The 15,711-nt window shown below is 46.2% G+C and overlaps 1 protein-coding gene across 1 annotated transcript in view; it reads left to right on the top strand.

Annotated features, from left to right (window-relative positions):
• The first annotated feature begins 10,164 nt into the window (after positions 1-10,164).
• The window catches only part of PDGFD (platelet derived growth factor D), a 144,225-nt gene continuing 138,678 nt past the window's right edge, over positions 10,165-15,711 (top strand). The window contains exon 1 of the mRNA XM_082219478.1: positions 10,165-10,959. Coding sequence (XP_082075604.1) covers positions 10,830-10,959 — 130 coding nt within the window. The 5' untranslated portion in view covers positions 10,165-10,829. The remainder of the gene's footprint in view (positions 10,960-15,711) is intronic.

Genomic DNA, 15,711 nt, shown 5'->3' with positions numbered 1-15,711 from the left:
AGTGTGGGATGAATATTATGTGGCACTTGAAAAAGTTCCTGTTCCACAGATCAAAATGGTCAAGAGGTATCTTGTTATGCACACCACCTCAATCTCTAAGTGGGGATAGACTCTAGGGGAAACTTTCTCAACTTTAGTCCTCAGATGTTGTTGGACTACAACGCCCATCACCCCTAGCCAGCAGGACCAGTCACCAGCCAGGGATGATGGGAGTTGTAGTCCAACAACACCTGGGGACCCAAGGTTGAGAAAGGCTGGTCTAGGGGTTCCAAACTCTTTCCCCAGGGTTTGGTTTCCTTGGAATGAAGGTCCAATGGCTATTGTTCTCCTTACCAGCCAAGGGAGGGGGTGAGGAAAAGACCCACCTATTTGTTTCTATGACAACAGAGCTCACTCAATCATGATGGATCTCCCTCTTTTAAGATGCAGATGTTGGGTGCCTAGTTGCACACCTTGATAAAGGGAATATCTTAGCCAGCCTACCAGATTCCCTCTTTTACATTGTAGCCTCTTCAAAAATAAAAAAAATTCCTTCCAGTAGCACCTTAAAGACCAACTAAGTTAGTTCTTGGTATGAGCTTTCGTGTGCATGCACACTTCTTCAGATACACATTGTAGCCTCTTGTTTTGGAAGTGATCCAGATTTTCAGTGTCTCACCTAAACACATTTTTGGAAGACGTCTCCCAACTTTGACATCTCATGCCTACCCTACTTTTAGTTATTTGGAGGGGAGGGGAAAGAGAAATGCCATCACAGTGCCAGGCATATTTGATCTTCCCACCATCTCTTTTAATTATTATTATTATTATTATTATTATTATTATTATTATTATTATTATTATTTTATTAAGTTTTGTCAGTAGAAAAGTTCAGAAAAATACAAATACAAAAATATACAAAATTACAAAATACAAAAATACAAACATTAAACACGAAAAAGAAGAAAAAAGAAACACATAGAAAAGAAAACAAAACTCCCTCTTTTTAAATTTCTCATCTTTAGTTAACTTATTTTCCTGACTTCCTCACGCCTCCCTTTTTTGTATCCCTTTTAAAAATTGGTTCAGCAAATTCATATCCTATTAGTTTATCTATTATCAATTCCATCTTACATTTTACCTTGTTGCTAGAACCCCTTCAATTCATTTCAATGTCATCAGCATTCAAAAATTTTACAATGTTTCTGTAAATAAGTTTTAAATTTCCTCCAATCTTCTTCCACCAACTCTTCTCCCTGGTCTCAGATTCTGCCAGTCATTTCCGCCACCATCTCTTTTACTGGCTCTGTGTTTCCTCCTCTCCCACTTTGGATAAAGGAAAAGGGATAAACTGCAGTGCAGTTCACACTTCGCTGAAGCCAGGAATAAGTTGCTCATGGAATACAGTACAATGGCTTCAGTGGCCAAAAAAGAGGACACAGTTTTCCAATCAAAGAGAAAATAAAATAAAAAAGAGGGCAAAAGACGACGTGGGCTTGCATAAATTGTGTATGGGCTAATTTGTAAATACAGATGCAAACTTGGAAATGGTTACTATAATTTAAATAGTGCTATAATTTAAATAGTACTGCCTTGTCCACTTTTGAGTCTTATTTAACTGTTGATGTGCTTTGAATTAGACCAGAGTAGATCATACCTGCATGTATTTGAATTTGTATATGAGGAGAAACTTTTCTCTTTCCCGTTCATATCAGTAGACATTCCCTTTTGTCCCAGCCTTCTATTTTGTTGATTCAATTATGTCCATTAAAAACTGACAGCGCATATTGACACAAAGCAGTGCATGTGCTTTGTATTTTTTTTAAAAAAGGGGGGGAGTGCAAACCTGCAAAGGATGCTACTGGAAGTAAGAAATGGAGCAGATCTGGACTTTTAGCTGTTCTGACTTGAAAGACCTATCTGCTACAGCCAGTCACAGGTTTAAGACTGAGTAGCAGAGTCTCATCTTCCCTCTGCCCCCCACCCCCCACCATTCATTTGTTCATGAATTGTGTTTCCCTGGCACATTTCTCTGAGGAAAGCTTTCATCTCTGGGGATTTGGACATCCATGTTAGTATGACGGTTGCACTGTGCATAAATACTGCTTTGATCTCTTAAATATATCTGAAAATGTGCCATTTGGGAGTGGATGGAGTCTTTTGTCGTTTTGGGAAGGGTTATCCACAACATCCTAGTTCTGACAAATAGTTTTAGCACCATTTGACTCTTTCGCATTGTAGGTTGTAATTAACGGGGAACATGACACCAGCAATCTCAGAAGAAACAAGAACTCTCAGGGCGATCCCATTCTGCTTTCTGTTGGTTGCGCAACATTGATCTGAGCAGAACAAAAGAGCCAAATTCTGAGCAGCTTGGGAGTTCAAAGCAGAAGTGGAGAAACTCAAGCCTTCCAGGCTTCTTCATCTGACCCTCGAGACTCTCCCCACAGGGCCGCACCCCTTTCCCCCAAGTTATGCTTCTCACCAGCTCAGCTTTGCACCCTCCTTGAGCACCTTTACCTGGGTGGAACCATTGAACTGAAGCAATGCCTCTTGCTTGCCTAGATGGAAGATGAAGAGAGTTGTATGTGTATTTTTGGTTGACTGGAATGTAGCTATCCCACTGCTCCAGCCCCTTTGCTCTCCAACCCTACCTGCCAATGCAACATGGCCTACATAAAGTTGTCCATGTGGCCCTTGGATTGAAAAACGTTTCTACACCCCAGTGTTAAGGAAACCAAGGCACTGCTGTTGTTGTTGATCTACCTGTTGTTGCGCTTTGTAAATTTTTGATCTTATTATCGTACAGGCAGTGATCTGAAAATGTACTTCAGTCCAAACAGACACCTTCATCTGCCTGAGCTGCAATAAAACATGTCTCTTCCATATCGGTCTCTACAGCCACAACAGGCACTGTAACCTTCCAACAGTTTGACCTCACCCCTAAAGGCACACTCCTCCTTTGTCTCCCAAGACAGATGCCAATAAGGTGTTAATAAAACAAATAAATCAGGTCCAGCATCAGTTTTGAGGGATTCCTCAGCAAATTGGCTTCTAGTAGTCTGCCTTGTCAGCTGCCAGTCAGTGGTCACCTTCCAATGTGCCTGAGCTGCAGATACAATGCAGGGCAATATAACCTTAAATAAAAGTACCAAATAATGCAATAAAAAAATAAATCCATAAAAATATAGCAACACATTTTGAAACATCTTCAGAGCCGGGAATTCCTCCTCTCTTCAGCCTCCCTGAAGGCACATTCTGACTCATAAAATGCCACATGTTACATTTGAACTCTGTCCTACCTCTACACAAATCACACAATACTCACTGCTCACCCCATTCTTCTCCCAAACCTCACCCATTTTCACCAATACCCACAAGCACACCATCCACACAATTGCTCTGGTGGTTCACCAGTCACTCCTTCCACTCGGCAAAATGGCACTGTGAAGGAGACAATGAAGCAAGGGGAGAGAGCAGAAATTGCCAGAAAGCAACCTGTCGGAGACCTCCAGTAAAAAGACTCCTAACAGGAGAAATTACCCATACACAAAAGGCATTTCAAAGCAGTTTGGAATATGCCTCAGGTAAGTTCAGACTAGTGGAGGCTGGTCCATTACGGCAAATGAGGCACTATTCCATTAGTCTTCAGTCATCTACCACCTGCCTGCCTCCTTACAGGTACATACAACTAGACCAAGGGTGGCACTCCTTGCCAGCTGCCTCCTCCTAAGTCTCAGCATTGACCTTGTGGAACTCAGCAGGGAGGAGGATGGCGATATAACTCAAATGAGTTGGCTCTGCTGTGTCACTGTTGGCCTTCCTGCCTTCCAGTCTGCATGGGGGACCCTTTGTCAGGTCTGATTTGTCCAGATTTCCAAACTGTTCATGCAGCCCTTAGCTCTGTTAACACATTCTACCAGCTTCACGTGGTTTGAGATGGGTCTCACTGCCATGACCCTACCTATGGATGGTGCTGTCTGAAGACAGTTTATGTGGACCTCAGTTCCCCTCTTCCATATATGTTGAAGGTTTTATGACGGATTGATTCAACAATAATGTTTATCCTTTATCCTTTCCTCTCCCCTCCCTCCCACCCCATTCCATTTTTTTACTCCGAATGGGAGAATTGGATTGAGCAATTGCAACGCTTTGAAGGTGCTGCTTGTCTGTGAGTCTATGAGAAATAAAATGAGATTGATGCTTCTTGGTTTTCCTTTCAGACTTAAATTAAGATTAATGGAACTAAAGAACAAAGACAGTGAAATTATTTTCTTCATATTTGTTTTCACTGTCAGATCTGATAGCAGGGAAAAATATGTCTATTTGTAGTGGGAAGGCTTTCAAATTTTATGCCATTTGTTTCGACATGGTCTTTCGGGAATATTTTATTGAACCCAGGCTCCACTCTCAGCAGTTCTGTCACTGAAATACAGAGATCGCAAAGCACAACCTCGTTTAACCAAATGGAATGGGGAACATTTAAATCATAAAGGGTTGAACCCAATGTTCTCTATCTGCTAGCGCAAAGCCTATGGTGATGAGTTCGTGCAACAGATTAATCCAAGGGTCTCAGGTGAGGTAAAGGTAAAGAATCCCTGGACGGTTAAGTCCAGTCAAAGGCGACTATGGTGTTGTGGCACTCATCTCGCTTTCAGGCCAAGGGAGCTGGCGTTTGTCCACAGACAGTTTTCCGGGTCATGTGGCCAACATGACTAAACCGCTTCTGGTGCAACGAAACACCATGATGGAAAACAGAGTGCATGGAAACAGTATTTACCTTCCTGCCGCAGTGGTACCTATTTACAGTGGTACCTCTGGATTATGAATGGGATCCGTTCCGGATCCCTGTTCACATCCTAAAACCCCATCTCTTTTCTCTCTCTTTTTCTGCAGCAGTATTGATAGCTATTTATTAGGCAATGTTCCACATCAGCAGTCTTGCTACTTACTGCACTTCTGTACCTGGAAGATTTTAACCAGTGATTACTGATGTATTGATTCGGTTCAGAGAAGATTTGGCTCAGCTCAGGAATAATTATTGCTATGCTATGAGGAATGTCAGCTTTCTCAAAACAGATTTGGAATGTGGCAAAACTTAACAATAGCCCTATTTATTTTTTTAAATGCTCCCTGTGGGGTCGAAGTTACAGCTTTTCTGTTTAAAAAAGAAACAGCACTGGTAATCATCATCCCTGATGGAAACGGACAAGGAAGGTGGGAACAGCCTGCGGCTTTATTGTGAGCCTTCAAGAAGAGTAATCAAGCAAGTTTATAAATGGTGATCTGATAGTTAAGGAATGATGGGAAACAGTGCCAGTTTCCAGGCATATGAGTCTGCAGCTTTCTCAGTAGGAAACAAAAGCAGGCTTGTTGATACAGGCAAATTATGCACGTATGTGTACATGCTGGTGTTTGTGGTCTTCAGATGAAGGGCAGTACACAAATGTAACAAACAAACAAACAAATAAGATCAGATGTGACTTTCAAACATGGTGGCTGAGTAGCACAGGCTGGTCTGCTTCCCTGCTCGGCAATAGCCCTGTTCAGACATCACTGTGAAAAGGATGGAGGGAGAAGCAGGACCATTTGTGCCCCAACATCCCTATCCCTCCTGGTTACAGCTTCAGAACTTTGAATGTTGAGTAAAAAGACCTGAAGGGAGATCTTCAGGCATTCAGTCATGGAAAACCCTCCATGTGACTTGGGTTTCTGATTACAAACCTGGGGCCTGAACACAGCCCTACAGGCCTCTCCAAAAAAATTTACATATCACTTGGGAAGACAGGCGAACTAATATCAGTGTACTGGAAGAAGCAAAGATCACCCATTGAAGCAATGATTCTTCAATATCATCTTCGTTGGACTGGTCATGTTGTGCGGATGCCTGATGATTGACTTCCAAAGCAACTACTCTATTCCGAACTTAAAAATGGAAAGCGTAATGCTCGTGGTCAACAAAAGAGGCTTAAAGACTGTCTCAAGGCAAATCTAAAAAAATGTAGTATAAACACTGGCAACTGGGAAACACTGGCCTGGGAGCGCTCCAGTTGGAGAACAGCCTTTACCAAAGGTGTCATGGGCTTTGAAGACACTCGAACTCAGGACGCAAGGGAGAAACGTGCTGGGAGGAAGACACGCTTGGCAAATCCACACTATGATCAACTCCCACCCAGAAACCAATGTCCCCACTGTGAAAGGACGTATGGATCCAGAATTGGCCTCCACAGTCACTTACGGACCTACTGTTAAAACCGTGTTTATGGAAGACAATCTTACTTGGCTACAAGTGATCACCAAAGAAAGAAGAAAACAGGCCTCTCTATAGTCATGGAATGGTTGGATGCAGAGGAATGGTGAAAGGAACCAGCTGGGGAACCCCCAAGGGAAGAACGTTCAGAGCCCTGGGGTTGGTGGTGGGATGACGATGAGTGGTCCAAGGGAGAAGACTGGGAAGAGGAGGTGTCAGAAGCTGAAGAGCTAGCAGGGCTTAGTGAGCTGGGAGAGTCTGTGGCAGAGAGAAGTTCAGAAGCAGAAGCAGAAGCTGAAGCAGGAAAGTGTGGGGGGGTGAGATCGAGCCCCCTTCAGCCCCAAATGCTATGCCACTGCCCATGATTCACTTCTTTAAAGCTGCATGCTCAACATGCCAGCCTGGTAGACCTTCATCTTGGCAGTGGGCATCACCATCACTTTCTCCTATACCCTTTTGATAGGCGAACCAGTACCATAGCTCCATTGCAAATACGCATGTCCAGCTCAGCATCAATGGAAAGCTTGCTGGTGTGATGGCCTGGGAATCAGATTCAGAGGCTGAACCTGAGGAATCCCAGCCTGCACAGGAGTCCCTGCCTCCAGGACCAGCTGAGCCGGGGCTGGGGCTTGAACCTAAAGGGCCCTCACCTGTGCCGGATCCTCAGGAGCAGACACCAGCTGAATCCGCTCTGGCTACGGAGGTGACCGAGGACTCATTGCCTGCAGGTGCTTGCCTCCAGGCCAGGAGAAATGAGTCACCTGTGGACCCGAACCGCCCTATGCCTCGGGGTAGATAAAAGCCAGCCAGCCCAGTCCCAGGTTGCGGGAGCAACGTTGTTGGTAGCCTGTTCCTGGCTGCACCCTGTCCTGTTCTTCTGCCAGAGTTCCTGACCTCACCTGACTCCTTGCCTTGGACCCCACTTTAGCCTTGATGGACAGCCTCCATTCCACACCCTCAACCTTGGACTGGACTCGGACAACGGCGCACGGTAACCCCCCGGGACCAGCACAGCTGGTTATGGTGGAACCCAGATAGATGAAATCGTCTACCACTTCAACTGTGTTGATGCTGGCGATGTCCTAACCCAGGAAGTTGGTCTTAGCCATCTAAGTATAAAGAAAGGAGGGGCAGAACTGCAGGGGCTACCAGAGGGAGATCTACCTTGCTTAGCCTCCCTTCTTGGTGTTAAAGAATCTTCCCATGCCTGTTCTGCAGATGGCAAGACCAGCTTTTCCCAGCTTGGTGCCTTCACAAATGTTTTGGGCTCCAGGACCCCTTAGCCCTGGCAGGAATGGCTGGTGGTCAGGGATGCTTGAATTAGTAGAGCATCTGACTTGGACGCAGAAGGTCCCAGGCTTCATCTCCAGCACTTCCAGGTAAGGTGGGAGAGACACCTGCCTGAAATGATGGAGAACCACTGACAGTCAGTGTGGATGATACTGAATTAGATGGACCCAACAATCTCACTCATTAAAAGGCAGCTTCCTGTGTTCCTAGATTGCTGGCCAAAACATCTGGATGTTATGAGGCTGGGGCATAAATCAGAGCAGGCACTTGGGAATACTGTTTTCCCTTTGCTTACGTTTTTTTAAAAAATGTTTCTATTCAGTCTTTTTCTTTAGTTTTTTTTTTATTTAAAAAAATGCACCCAGGTGTTGACATGCATGGTTGCTGACAGAACTGCACAGCTTAATGGTTTTCCCTTGAGAGAAATCATATAAGATTTGGAGCAGTATAAATATATCTATATGATCTGCAAATCCAATCTTTCCAGTATGTACCAGCCCTTCAATTTGTGTGAGAATTTCACATCCTACTGCCTTAAATAAAAAAAATAAAAAATTAACCCGCCGTACCTAATTTTGCAATTCAAATATCCATAGGTTTCCTTTCTTGATTTCATTAGTTAACATTTCTCTTCGCTTTTTAACTTTGCTATCTACATTTTCTGCTGTGGGAGACAAGTATATTGCCTATGCTGCAGTAATCTTCCTTAATTGATTTGGGACGCATGCCAGTCGCTTCTGGTATTCCGGGGCCAGCATCTTTATGTGACTGGCTTCCTTCCAACAGCTGTCATCCTCGGAGTTCACTTTATCCCTTTGCTCTTCTGGTTCTGGGATATTTGGCACTCTCAGCCTTTGAAATCTGTCCTTTCATCCCTCAAGCTGGTACCATAATTGGCTGGGAAGGCAGTGGCTGCAGGGGGCGGGGGGAGGAATCCAAGAACTTCATAATATGAAAATACCCAAGTATCAGACTTTCTGATCACTTATCTTTTTTTTTGCTTTTCAGTAAATACTTTAGCCCAGATCTATTGCAAGTAAGTGATGATATGCATGAACGAAAATTTGGACCCCTAAAGATGACTTGTTTATTTGAACATTCCTCCTGATTGCTTGCACAGAAGTTAGGCTATATTATCTGTTTTCTGTTGGTCATTTGTTCTGATTTAGAATCATAGAATTGTGGAGTTGGAAGGGACCACGAGGGTCATTTAGTCCAGCCCCCTGCGGCGCAGCAATCTTTTGCCCAAGCTGGGACTCAAACTCACGAACCTTGGTATTAAGAGTCTCATGTTCTACCAACTGAAACATCTCACCAGGGTGGATTTGCTTGTTGGGTGTTAATACATTGATACTTCTTCCATCCCACACTTTTCACAGTGCATTTCCCCACGACTTTCCTAACTGCAAAAGTCCTGTTTTAAACAGTTTGGGTTTTTATTTCTTCATATAGTGCATCCATAACTTGCTTTTTGGTCAGAAACTCTCCCAGAGTAGATTACATGCAATCAGTTAAAATGAGACTGTCCCTGCCTGCAAGTTAACAATGGGGGGGGGGGGAATCCAACCCAACACACAAGGGGAAAGGGACGAGGAGAGAAGAGGCAGAAATAAAACTCAAGGACTTGATGACTCTCAGCATCCCAATTCTACGATTCTATCATAATACTGAACTGGATGAACCATCGGTCTGGCTCACTATCTGGCAACATTAGGCATAGGCAAACTCCGGCCCTCCAAATGTTGGGGACTACACGTCCCATCATCCCTAACCACGGGTCCTGTTAGCTAGGGATGATGGGAATTGTAGTCCCAAACATTTGGAAGGCCAGAGTTTGCCTATGCCTGGATCCTACAACTATATGGAGCTCACCAGGTGACCTTGGGCTAGTCAGGGCCTCTCAGCCATGCAGGGCTGCTGTGTCAATTAAATGAGGAAGGGGAGAACCATGTAGGCCACCTTGAACTCCTTGGGGCCAAAAGGTGGGCTAGAAATGCGTCAAAGCCATCAAACCTGGATGTCTCTGATGCGTCATCGAACCATCAAATTATAGAGTTGGGAAAAGAGGAGCCAACTCCTAGGGCCCCAGATCCTTTTGCCGCCCCCCAATATATATATATATATATATATATATATTTGAGCCCCCCCCCAGTTGATGGGCATTGCCATTCAAATTGTGTGTGTGCACCACAGCTTGCAATAGATTATTTAGGGTGGGGCGTACCTTCCCCCCTCCCGCCCAATATTTTATTCAAGCTGGCACCACGGTTGGAAGGGACTGCGAGGGTCATCTAGCTCAACCCCCAGCAGTGCTAGAAACTTTTGCCTAACGTGGGGCTCAAACCCAGGACCTGGAGATCAGGCGTCTCATGTTCTACCAACTGAGCTAGCATCAGAGAGACAATTTGCGGATTCCCCAACCTTCCCAAGGCATTGAGAGTTTGCTGGCTGCTGGGATCCCTGAGAGGGGATCTTCCCGCAGGTTGCCCTGAAAGCAGACGGCTTCCCTCCTTCCCCTCCTCCCCGTCCGGCTGCTCCGCCGCCTCCCTTGCCCCAGTGGCCAGAGGCGCCGGGGCCGCCGCCGCCACCTCCTTTCCTCCCTGGGGCGCCGTCTCCGGCGCGTTTCCCTTCCGCGCGCAAAAAAAAGAAAAGAAAGCCAGCCAGCCAGCCAAAAGCTCGCGATCGCTCCTCCAGACCACCTCGCCGAGTACCTCCAGCCCCCCGAGCGGCGATGCTCGGTTGCCCGAGCGAGAAGAGAGACCCCCTCGCCGGATTCTGAGCGCTCCCCGCCGGATCGGGCAGAGCCTGGCGCGCAGCTCAGGCGCGGGACGGGGGGCGCTATCCACCCTGGCCGCGGCGAGGGGGGCGTTGCGAGCCTGCAGCTGGATGAAGCAGCCCCACCCCACCCCCTGCAGAGTCTCCGGAGCCAGATCCCTCGGCAGGATCACTTCCCGCCCCCACTGCTTAAGCGGAGCTGCCGGTGGAGCGCAGGAAGCCTGGAGGGCTGGCGGAGGAGGGTAACCTGTCCGTTCGCCCGCCTCCCTCTCTTAACTGTTGTAACTTGGCAAAGAGGTTTCCCACCTCATCGTCCCTGCAGCCAGCCAGCCACTTTAGAGGGGAGGAGGGCGGGGAAGAGGGGAGTTCATTCATGTTGGACATCATCGGGGCTGAGTTTGGAGAGTCAGCTCGGGAGGGGACAAAGGGAAGGCTTTAAAAGCTTCGCGAACAGGGAGATATTCCATTTGGAAGAGGAACCCGTCCTCACTTTTTTAAAAAGTAAAGACTTTGCGCTAAGCAGCAAGGCGTCCCAATGCAACCGCTTGAGCATCTCCTCTTTTACGTTGCGATCTGCGCCAGCTTTTGCAACCGACAGGGCTCCAGCGCCGGCGCCCAGAGCGGATCTATCCGAGCCTTGCGCGCTTCGAACCTGCGGAGAGATGGTGAGTGCCTCTTCTTTCTCGCAACTTTTGCTCCTGGTGTGTGAAACTGACCAGGCGCGTGGTGGAAACGCGCCCCCTGCATGTTCTCTCAGGCGGTGCACTTGCGAGAGGAGAAGCGTAAGACAGGGCAATTGGAGTGAGGGGATGAAAGCAACTCCTCTGCCTCAAAGGACTCCTGAGGCTGCTTGACTCACTACAGGTTGCACTGGGAATGGTCATGCAAATAATCGCTCACACAATGCATGATCTCTCCAGGATGCCATGTGAGGGTCTCTGTTGGCAACATGCCATGCGCAATGCATTGGTACATGTGTCGATGGCGGGCTTGGAGTGCCCCTCTCCCCTCGGCTCATGTAACTAGACCTGCATTCAGTGCGATAAATGCAGAACTTTTGAAGCGACTGATGAAGTGGTGTCTAGTGTGTGGAAGTAATAAATGGCAAATATTTATGGCGCTACAAGACTTGGGTTTTGTGAAGCAAGAACTGTCTATGGAGCTCATCAGCCTGGAGAGCTCAGTTGGTTAGAGGATGATGCTGATAACGCCTAGGTTGCAGGTTTGATCCTGGTATGGGGCAGCTGTATATTCCTGCAGGTAAAAAAGGGGGGATGTGGGTGGCACTGTGGTCTAAACCACTGAGCCTCTTGGGCTTGCCGATCAGAGGTTCGACAGTTCGAATCCAGGTGCGCTCCTGTTGCTCTGTCCCAGCTCCTGCCAACCTAGCAGTTCAAAAGCAGGCCAGTGCAAGTAGATAAATAGGTACCGCTGCGGCAGGAAGGTAAATGGCATTTCCATGTGCTCTGGTTTCCGTCGCGGTGTTCTGTTGTGCCAGAAGCGGTTTAGTCATGCTAGCCATATGTGGTCAAACACCGGCTCCCTCAGCCTGAAGCGAGATGAGCGCTGCAACCCCATAGTTGCCTTTGACTGGATTTAACTGTCCAGGGGTCATTTACCTTTACCATATTCCTGCATTGCAGGGAGTTGGACTCTACAATTCTATGATTCTGTGATTCATAGCAGCTGCCAGCTGGCCATCTTGCTTTTGGCTGCAGACCTTGTGTGCCCCACTTAAAGGTTTGTTTTCCCAGCATAGGGCAAGGTTGTTGGCACTCCAAGGAACAACTAGAGGTCCAGGGAGTAGTTTTGCAGAAGCCCCCCCCCCATGTCTTTGATACAAACACACATACATACCACTCCTTCAAAGATTGCAGCAGCTGTTGTGCAGCCCATACTAGTTCTGAAATTGTGTACATTAGCTGAGTGGACACATGCAGATCCAGCAACATACATTCATGGTCACAGGAGGTTGGATTAGTTGCATGAGTGCATCTGAATTTTTCAAAAGTCACACACCCAGGGCCACATTCAAACATTACAAATTCCGACATGGGGAATGCTTTCATGTAGGAAAGTGCATGAAGTCAGGGTGTAAAGAAATTGTCGCACACACCTGGCAGCCCTGGATTCACTCTGCATGCATGGGGTACACTTGCATGTGGAGTACCTTCACTGTGTACACATTTTAAAGCTTGTGGGATTGCTCAGTTGGTAGAACATGAGACTCTTAATTCCAGGGTTGTGTGTTCAAGCCCCATGTTGGAGAACAAGATTCCTGAATTGCTGGGGATTGGACTAGATGACTCTTGTGGCTGCTTCCAACTCTACAATGAATCTATTATTCTGTGTTGTGCACAAGTTGAAGCCAGCCAATGCACATATCCACAGCAAGTCAGGCACATGTTGCGTCATTCACACATGCTGAGTTCCCTGCAAGTTTCACACATTTGCTCCATGGGGAAATGGTTTTAGGAAATTGCAGTGTGTGAAGTAGCACAAAGATATATCCTTATGTCCATTAAGTGTTGGGAATCCCAATGGAACAGATCTCCCCAAGGCTTAAGTCATGTGCTGAGACTCAAGCCTGCCCACTACAAGCTTTGCTGAAGCAGTGAAGGAGCCACTTCCCAGCAGTGAAGTGCACGCTTTGAATGCACAGGATCCCAGATTCAGTTGCAGGTATCTTAATCTGGAAGATCTCAGGTAGCAAGGCCTGAGTTTCTAGATCAGAGTTTCAATCAGAGTTGTTGGTGCAGAGTTAGTTGGACCAAGACTCTGACAAAGGCAGCCACATATGCTCTCATGGCCCATAATTCCAGATGTATTTGTTCTGCACACTTCCTTATTTTACAGGCAATGCAATCTTCTCTGGCTCAAATTCAGATTTGGCCCAAAATATGCAGGAGTTTTGCTTTCCAACCAGAGTTTTCGAAAGTGTTGTTGCTATGGTGGCAATCATGCTCTGACCCTCCAGATAGGAAAATGAGGAATGCAGAACTTGTTATCTGAATTTACCAAGAGAGCATGGTATATTATTAAATAATGTATTTCTGACCAAGGTGAGCAGGGACTGTAGTAAGTGGTTGGAAGTTGCTGCTCAGTGCTGACCCAGATATCAGGGAGGTTAGCTTATTTTATTTTTCTGCTGTTTTATGCAATCTCCTCTAGGAACAGGAGGAGAGCCCCATAGATCAAAGATCTGTGGAACATTTCCCAAAAATAGAAAGGGAGGAAAGGAACCACTTGCTGACAAACTTCTCAGTTCAAATTCTGAAACATTTCCAGGGATCTTTGATTAAACAGATCCTCTGAATTGTGGCTAATTTCTAAGATGAGAGATGAAGGGAGGACTCACAATTATGCCTGGAAGCTTCCCTCTGATCTAAAATCACAATCTCTCTAATTTTATGTGAGTATGCATGTAAATGGGTGTGTTTGTGGTGCACATGATGAAAGACACTTTTTTCTTCTTACTAGTTCCTTTTAAGATGGGTACCCATTTTAGACAGTTTACAGCAGAATTCCAAAAGCTGGTGTCCTTCAGATGTTATTGGGCTACAACTCCCATCATGCATGGCCACAGGAGACGCAAATTGGGGATAGGAGTTATAGTCCAAAACATCTGTAGGGCATCAGCCTGGAGAAGGATGATTTAGAATGTCTGGACCCTCACCAACCAACCCAGCAACAACCTTCCATTCTGAAGATGAACATTTGTAGATTCTGTTGTGCAATTGCAGGCAAATGTTAACTGATTGGAGGGCCGATTCCAATGGTGGCACCTGAAGAGGAATAGAATAGCATTTATCCAGCTTCTTTCCAAAACCCTTGGGAAGCTTCTTTCCAAAACCCTTGGGAAGGTTCCAACCTGAATAGAATACAGGGAAAAAATTGTAAGGAGATCAGAGGACCAACTCCTCCTAAATTACTTTTCCCCAAGAGCCTTTTAGAAGTTCTCCTAGATGGTGTACGCTTGATCAGAAGAGAAAAGGTGACAATACAGGGCTGTGTTGGTCAATTCAGATATCTGCTCTTGCACACACACAAACAGTTACCCCTTGGAAACCTATTGTGGATCAATGAGGATCTTCTGCTAGGAGAGACTCAACACTCTCAGTTCTCTCCTTCCTGGATTCTCTCCTTCCTGGAATTTCACAGCTTCTTCAAGGTGTCCTACATTCTACAGAAAGCCCACTCACTCCAATGACTAGCAATCTGGTACTGGTTGTATACTGTTCCCTGCAGATGCTCCAGAGCAAAACCATGGCACTGAAAACAAACTATGGCTGAGCATTGTTGGTAGCTTTGTCTGCTCTGCAGTTATTTCTTTAACAGCATTAAATTCAGATCCTGTCTCTACTGGCTGTTTGTAAAGCATCACGCAGAAAACAAAAAGAATCGCTTGAGCCCGTGCTGGGGGCTTGTTCTGTGTGTGCACACACACGTGCACCAATTGTTTAAAACCGTCTGAGTAGCAGAAAGCTATTCATCATTTGTGGGCTGCCTCTCCACTCGTCTGCCCCTGTGCTGCCGACTTTCTAAACATTCATGTAGCAAGCCTTGAGTAAACTAGTTTTGCAAATCACTCACTTTTCCTTGCCTACTCCGGCCTTGCACAACTTTCCTGAGAATGTTGCAGCTGCAATTTTGTGGCGCTTTAAGGCTCCTTGTAATTCAATCACAGCAAAAGTTTTCCTGGGTGAGCTATTCTGTTTGGGGTTTTTGTTTCATGGGGGGTGCGGGTGGGGAGTTCAAGTGGAGGAAGGAATTCAGGAGGGGAACACAGCTGTGAATGCAGCCTCCCCCCCCCACTGTGTAAATATTAGGCATTCAAGGCTTTACAGCTGCAAACAGCTGGAGTCCAATACTTCTCCACAGCAGATGTTTACTAAGGGAAGCCCTTGAAGGCATAGTAGCACTTAAAGGTCTCAAACAAGGTCTCAGAGGTTGCAATAGGCATATTATCTCTTCGATGGAGACAATTTCCATGGTCAATGAGTTTCTTCTGATCTCTAATAATTTAATGCCACAGTCTTTTAAGAGCAGAAATCAATGGGATCTTCTCTGACTCTTGGCTCAGCGTTTTTTAGCTGCATGCCATTCGGGGAAATTTTACTGGTTGAGGAGCAAGATAGATGCTGCCTGTCATGGGATGACCTCACACCAATTAGTCTTGTGTCTTGCAAGCTTTGCTCTCTGCATTGGTCCTACCTTGGCTGTGAAGCCTGGGAGACATATTCCCTTCCTTGCAGGCCTTTATCCACCTGGCCTGGGAGGGCAGGGTCCTGTCTGACTCCAGAGGCTGCTGAGCAGACTCTTGTGCTGAGGTGTTGTTGGGGTGTGTGTGTTGTAAGTCACCTTGAGCATGGGTTTAACTATGGAAAGGTGGCATACAAATAAGAAAGATGGATGGG

The sequence above is a fragment of the Podarcis vaucheri genome, assembly GCF_965113315.1.
Source record: "Podarcis vaucheri genome assembly, chromosome: 4".
Taxonomy (NCBI): domain Eukaryota; kingdom Metazoa; phylum Chordata; class Lepidosauria; order Squamata; family Lacertidae; genus Podarcis; species Podarcis vaucheri.
Note: the sequence above shows the minus strand (reverse complement) of the source record. Positions and strands in the feature narration are given on the sequence as shown.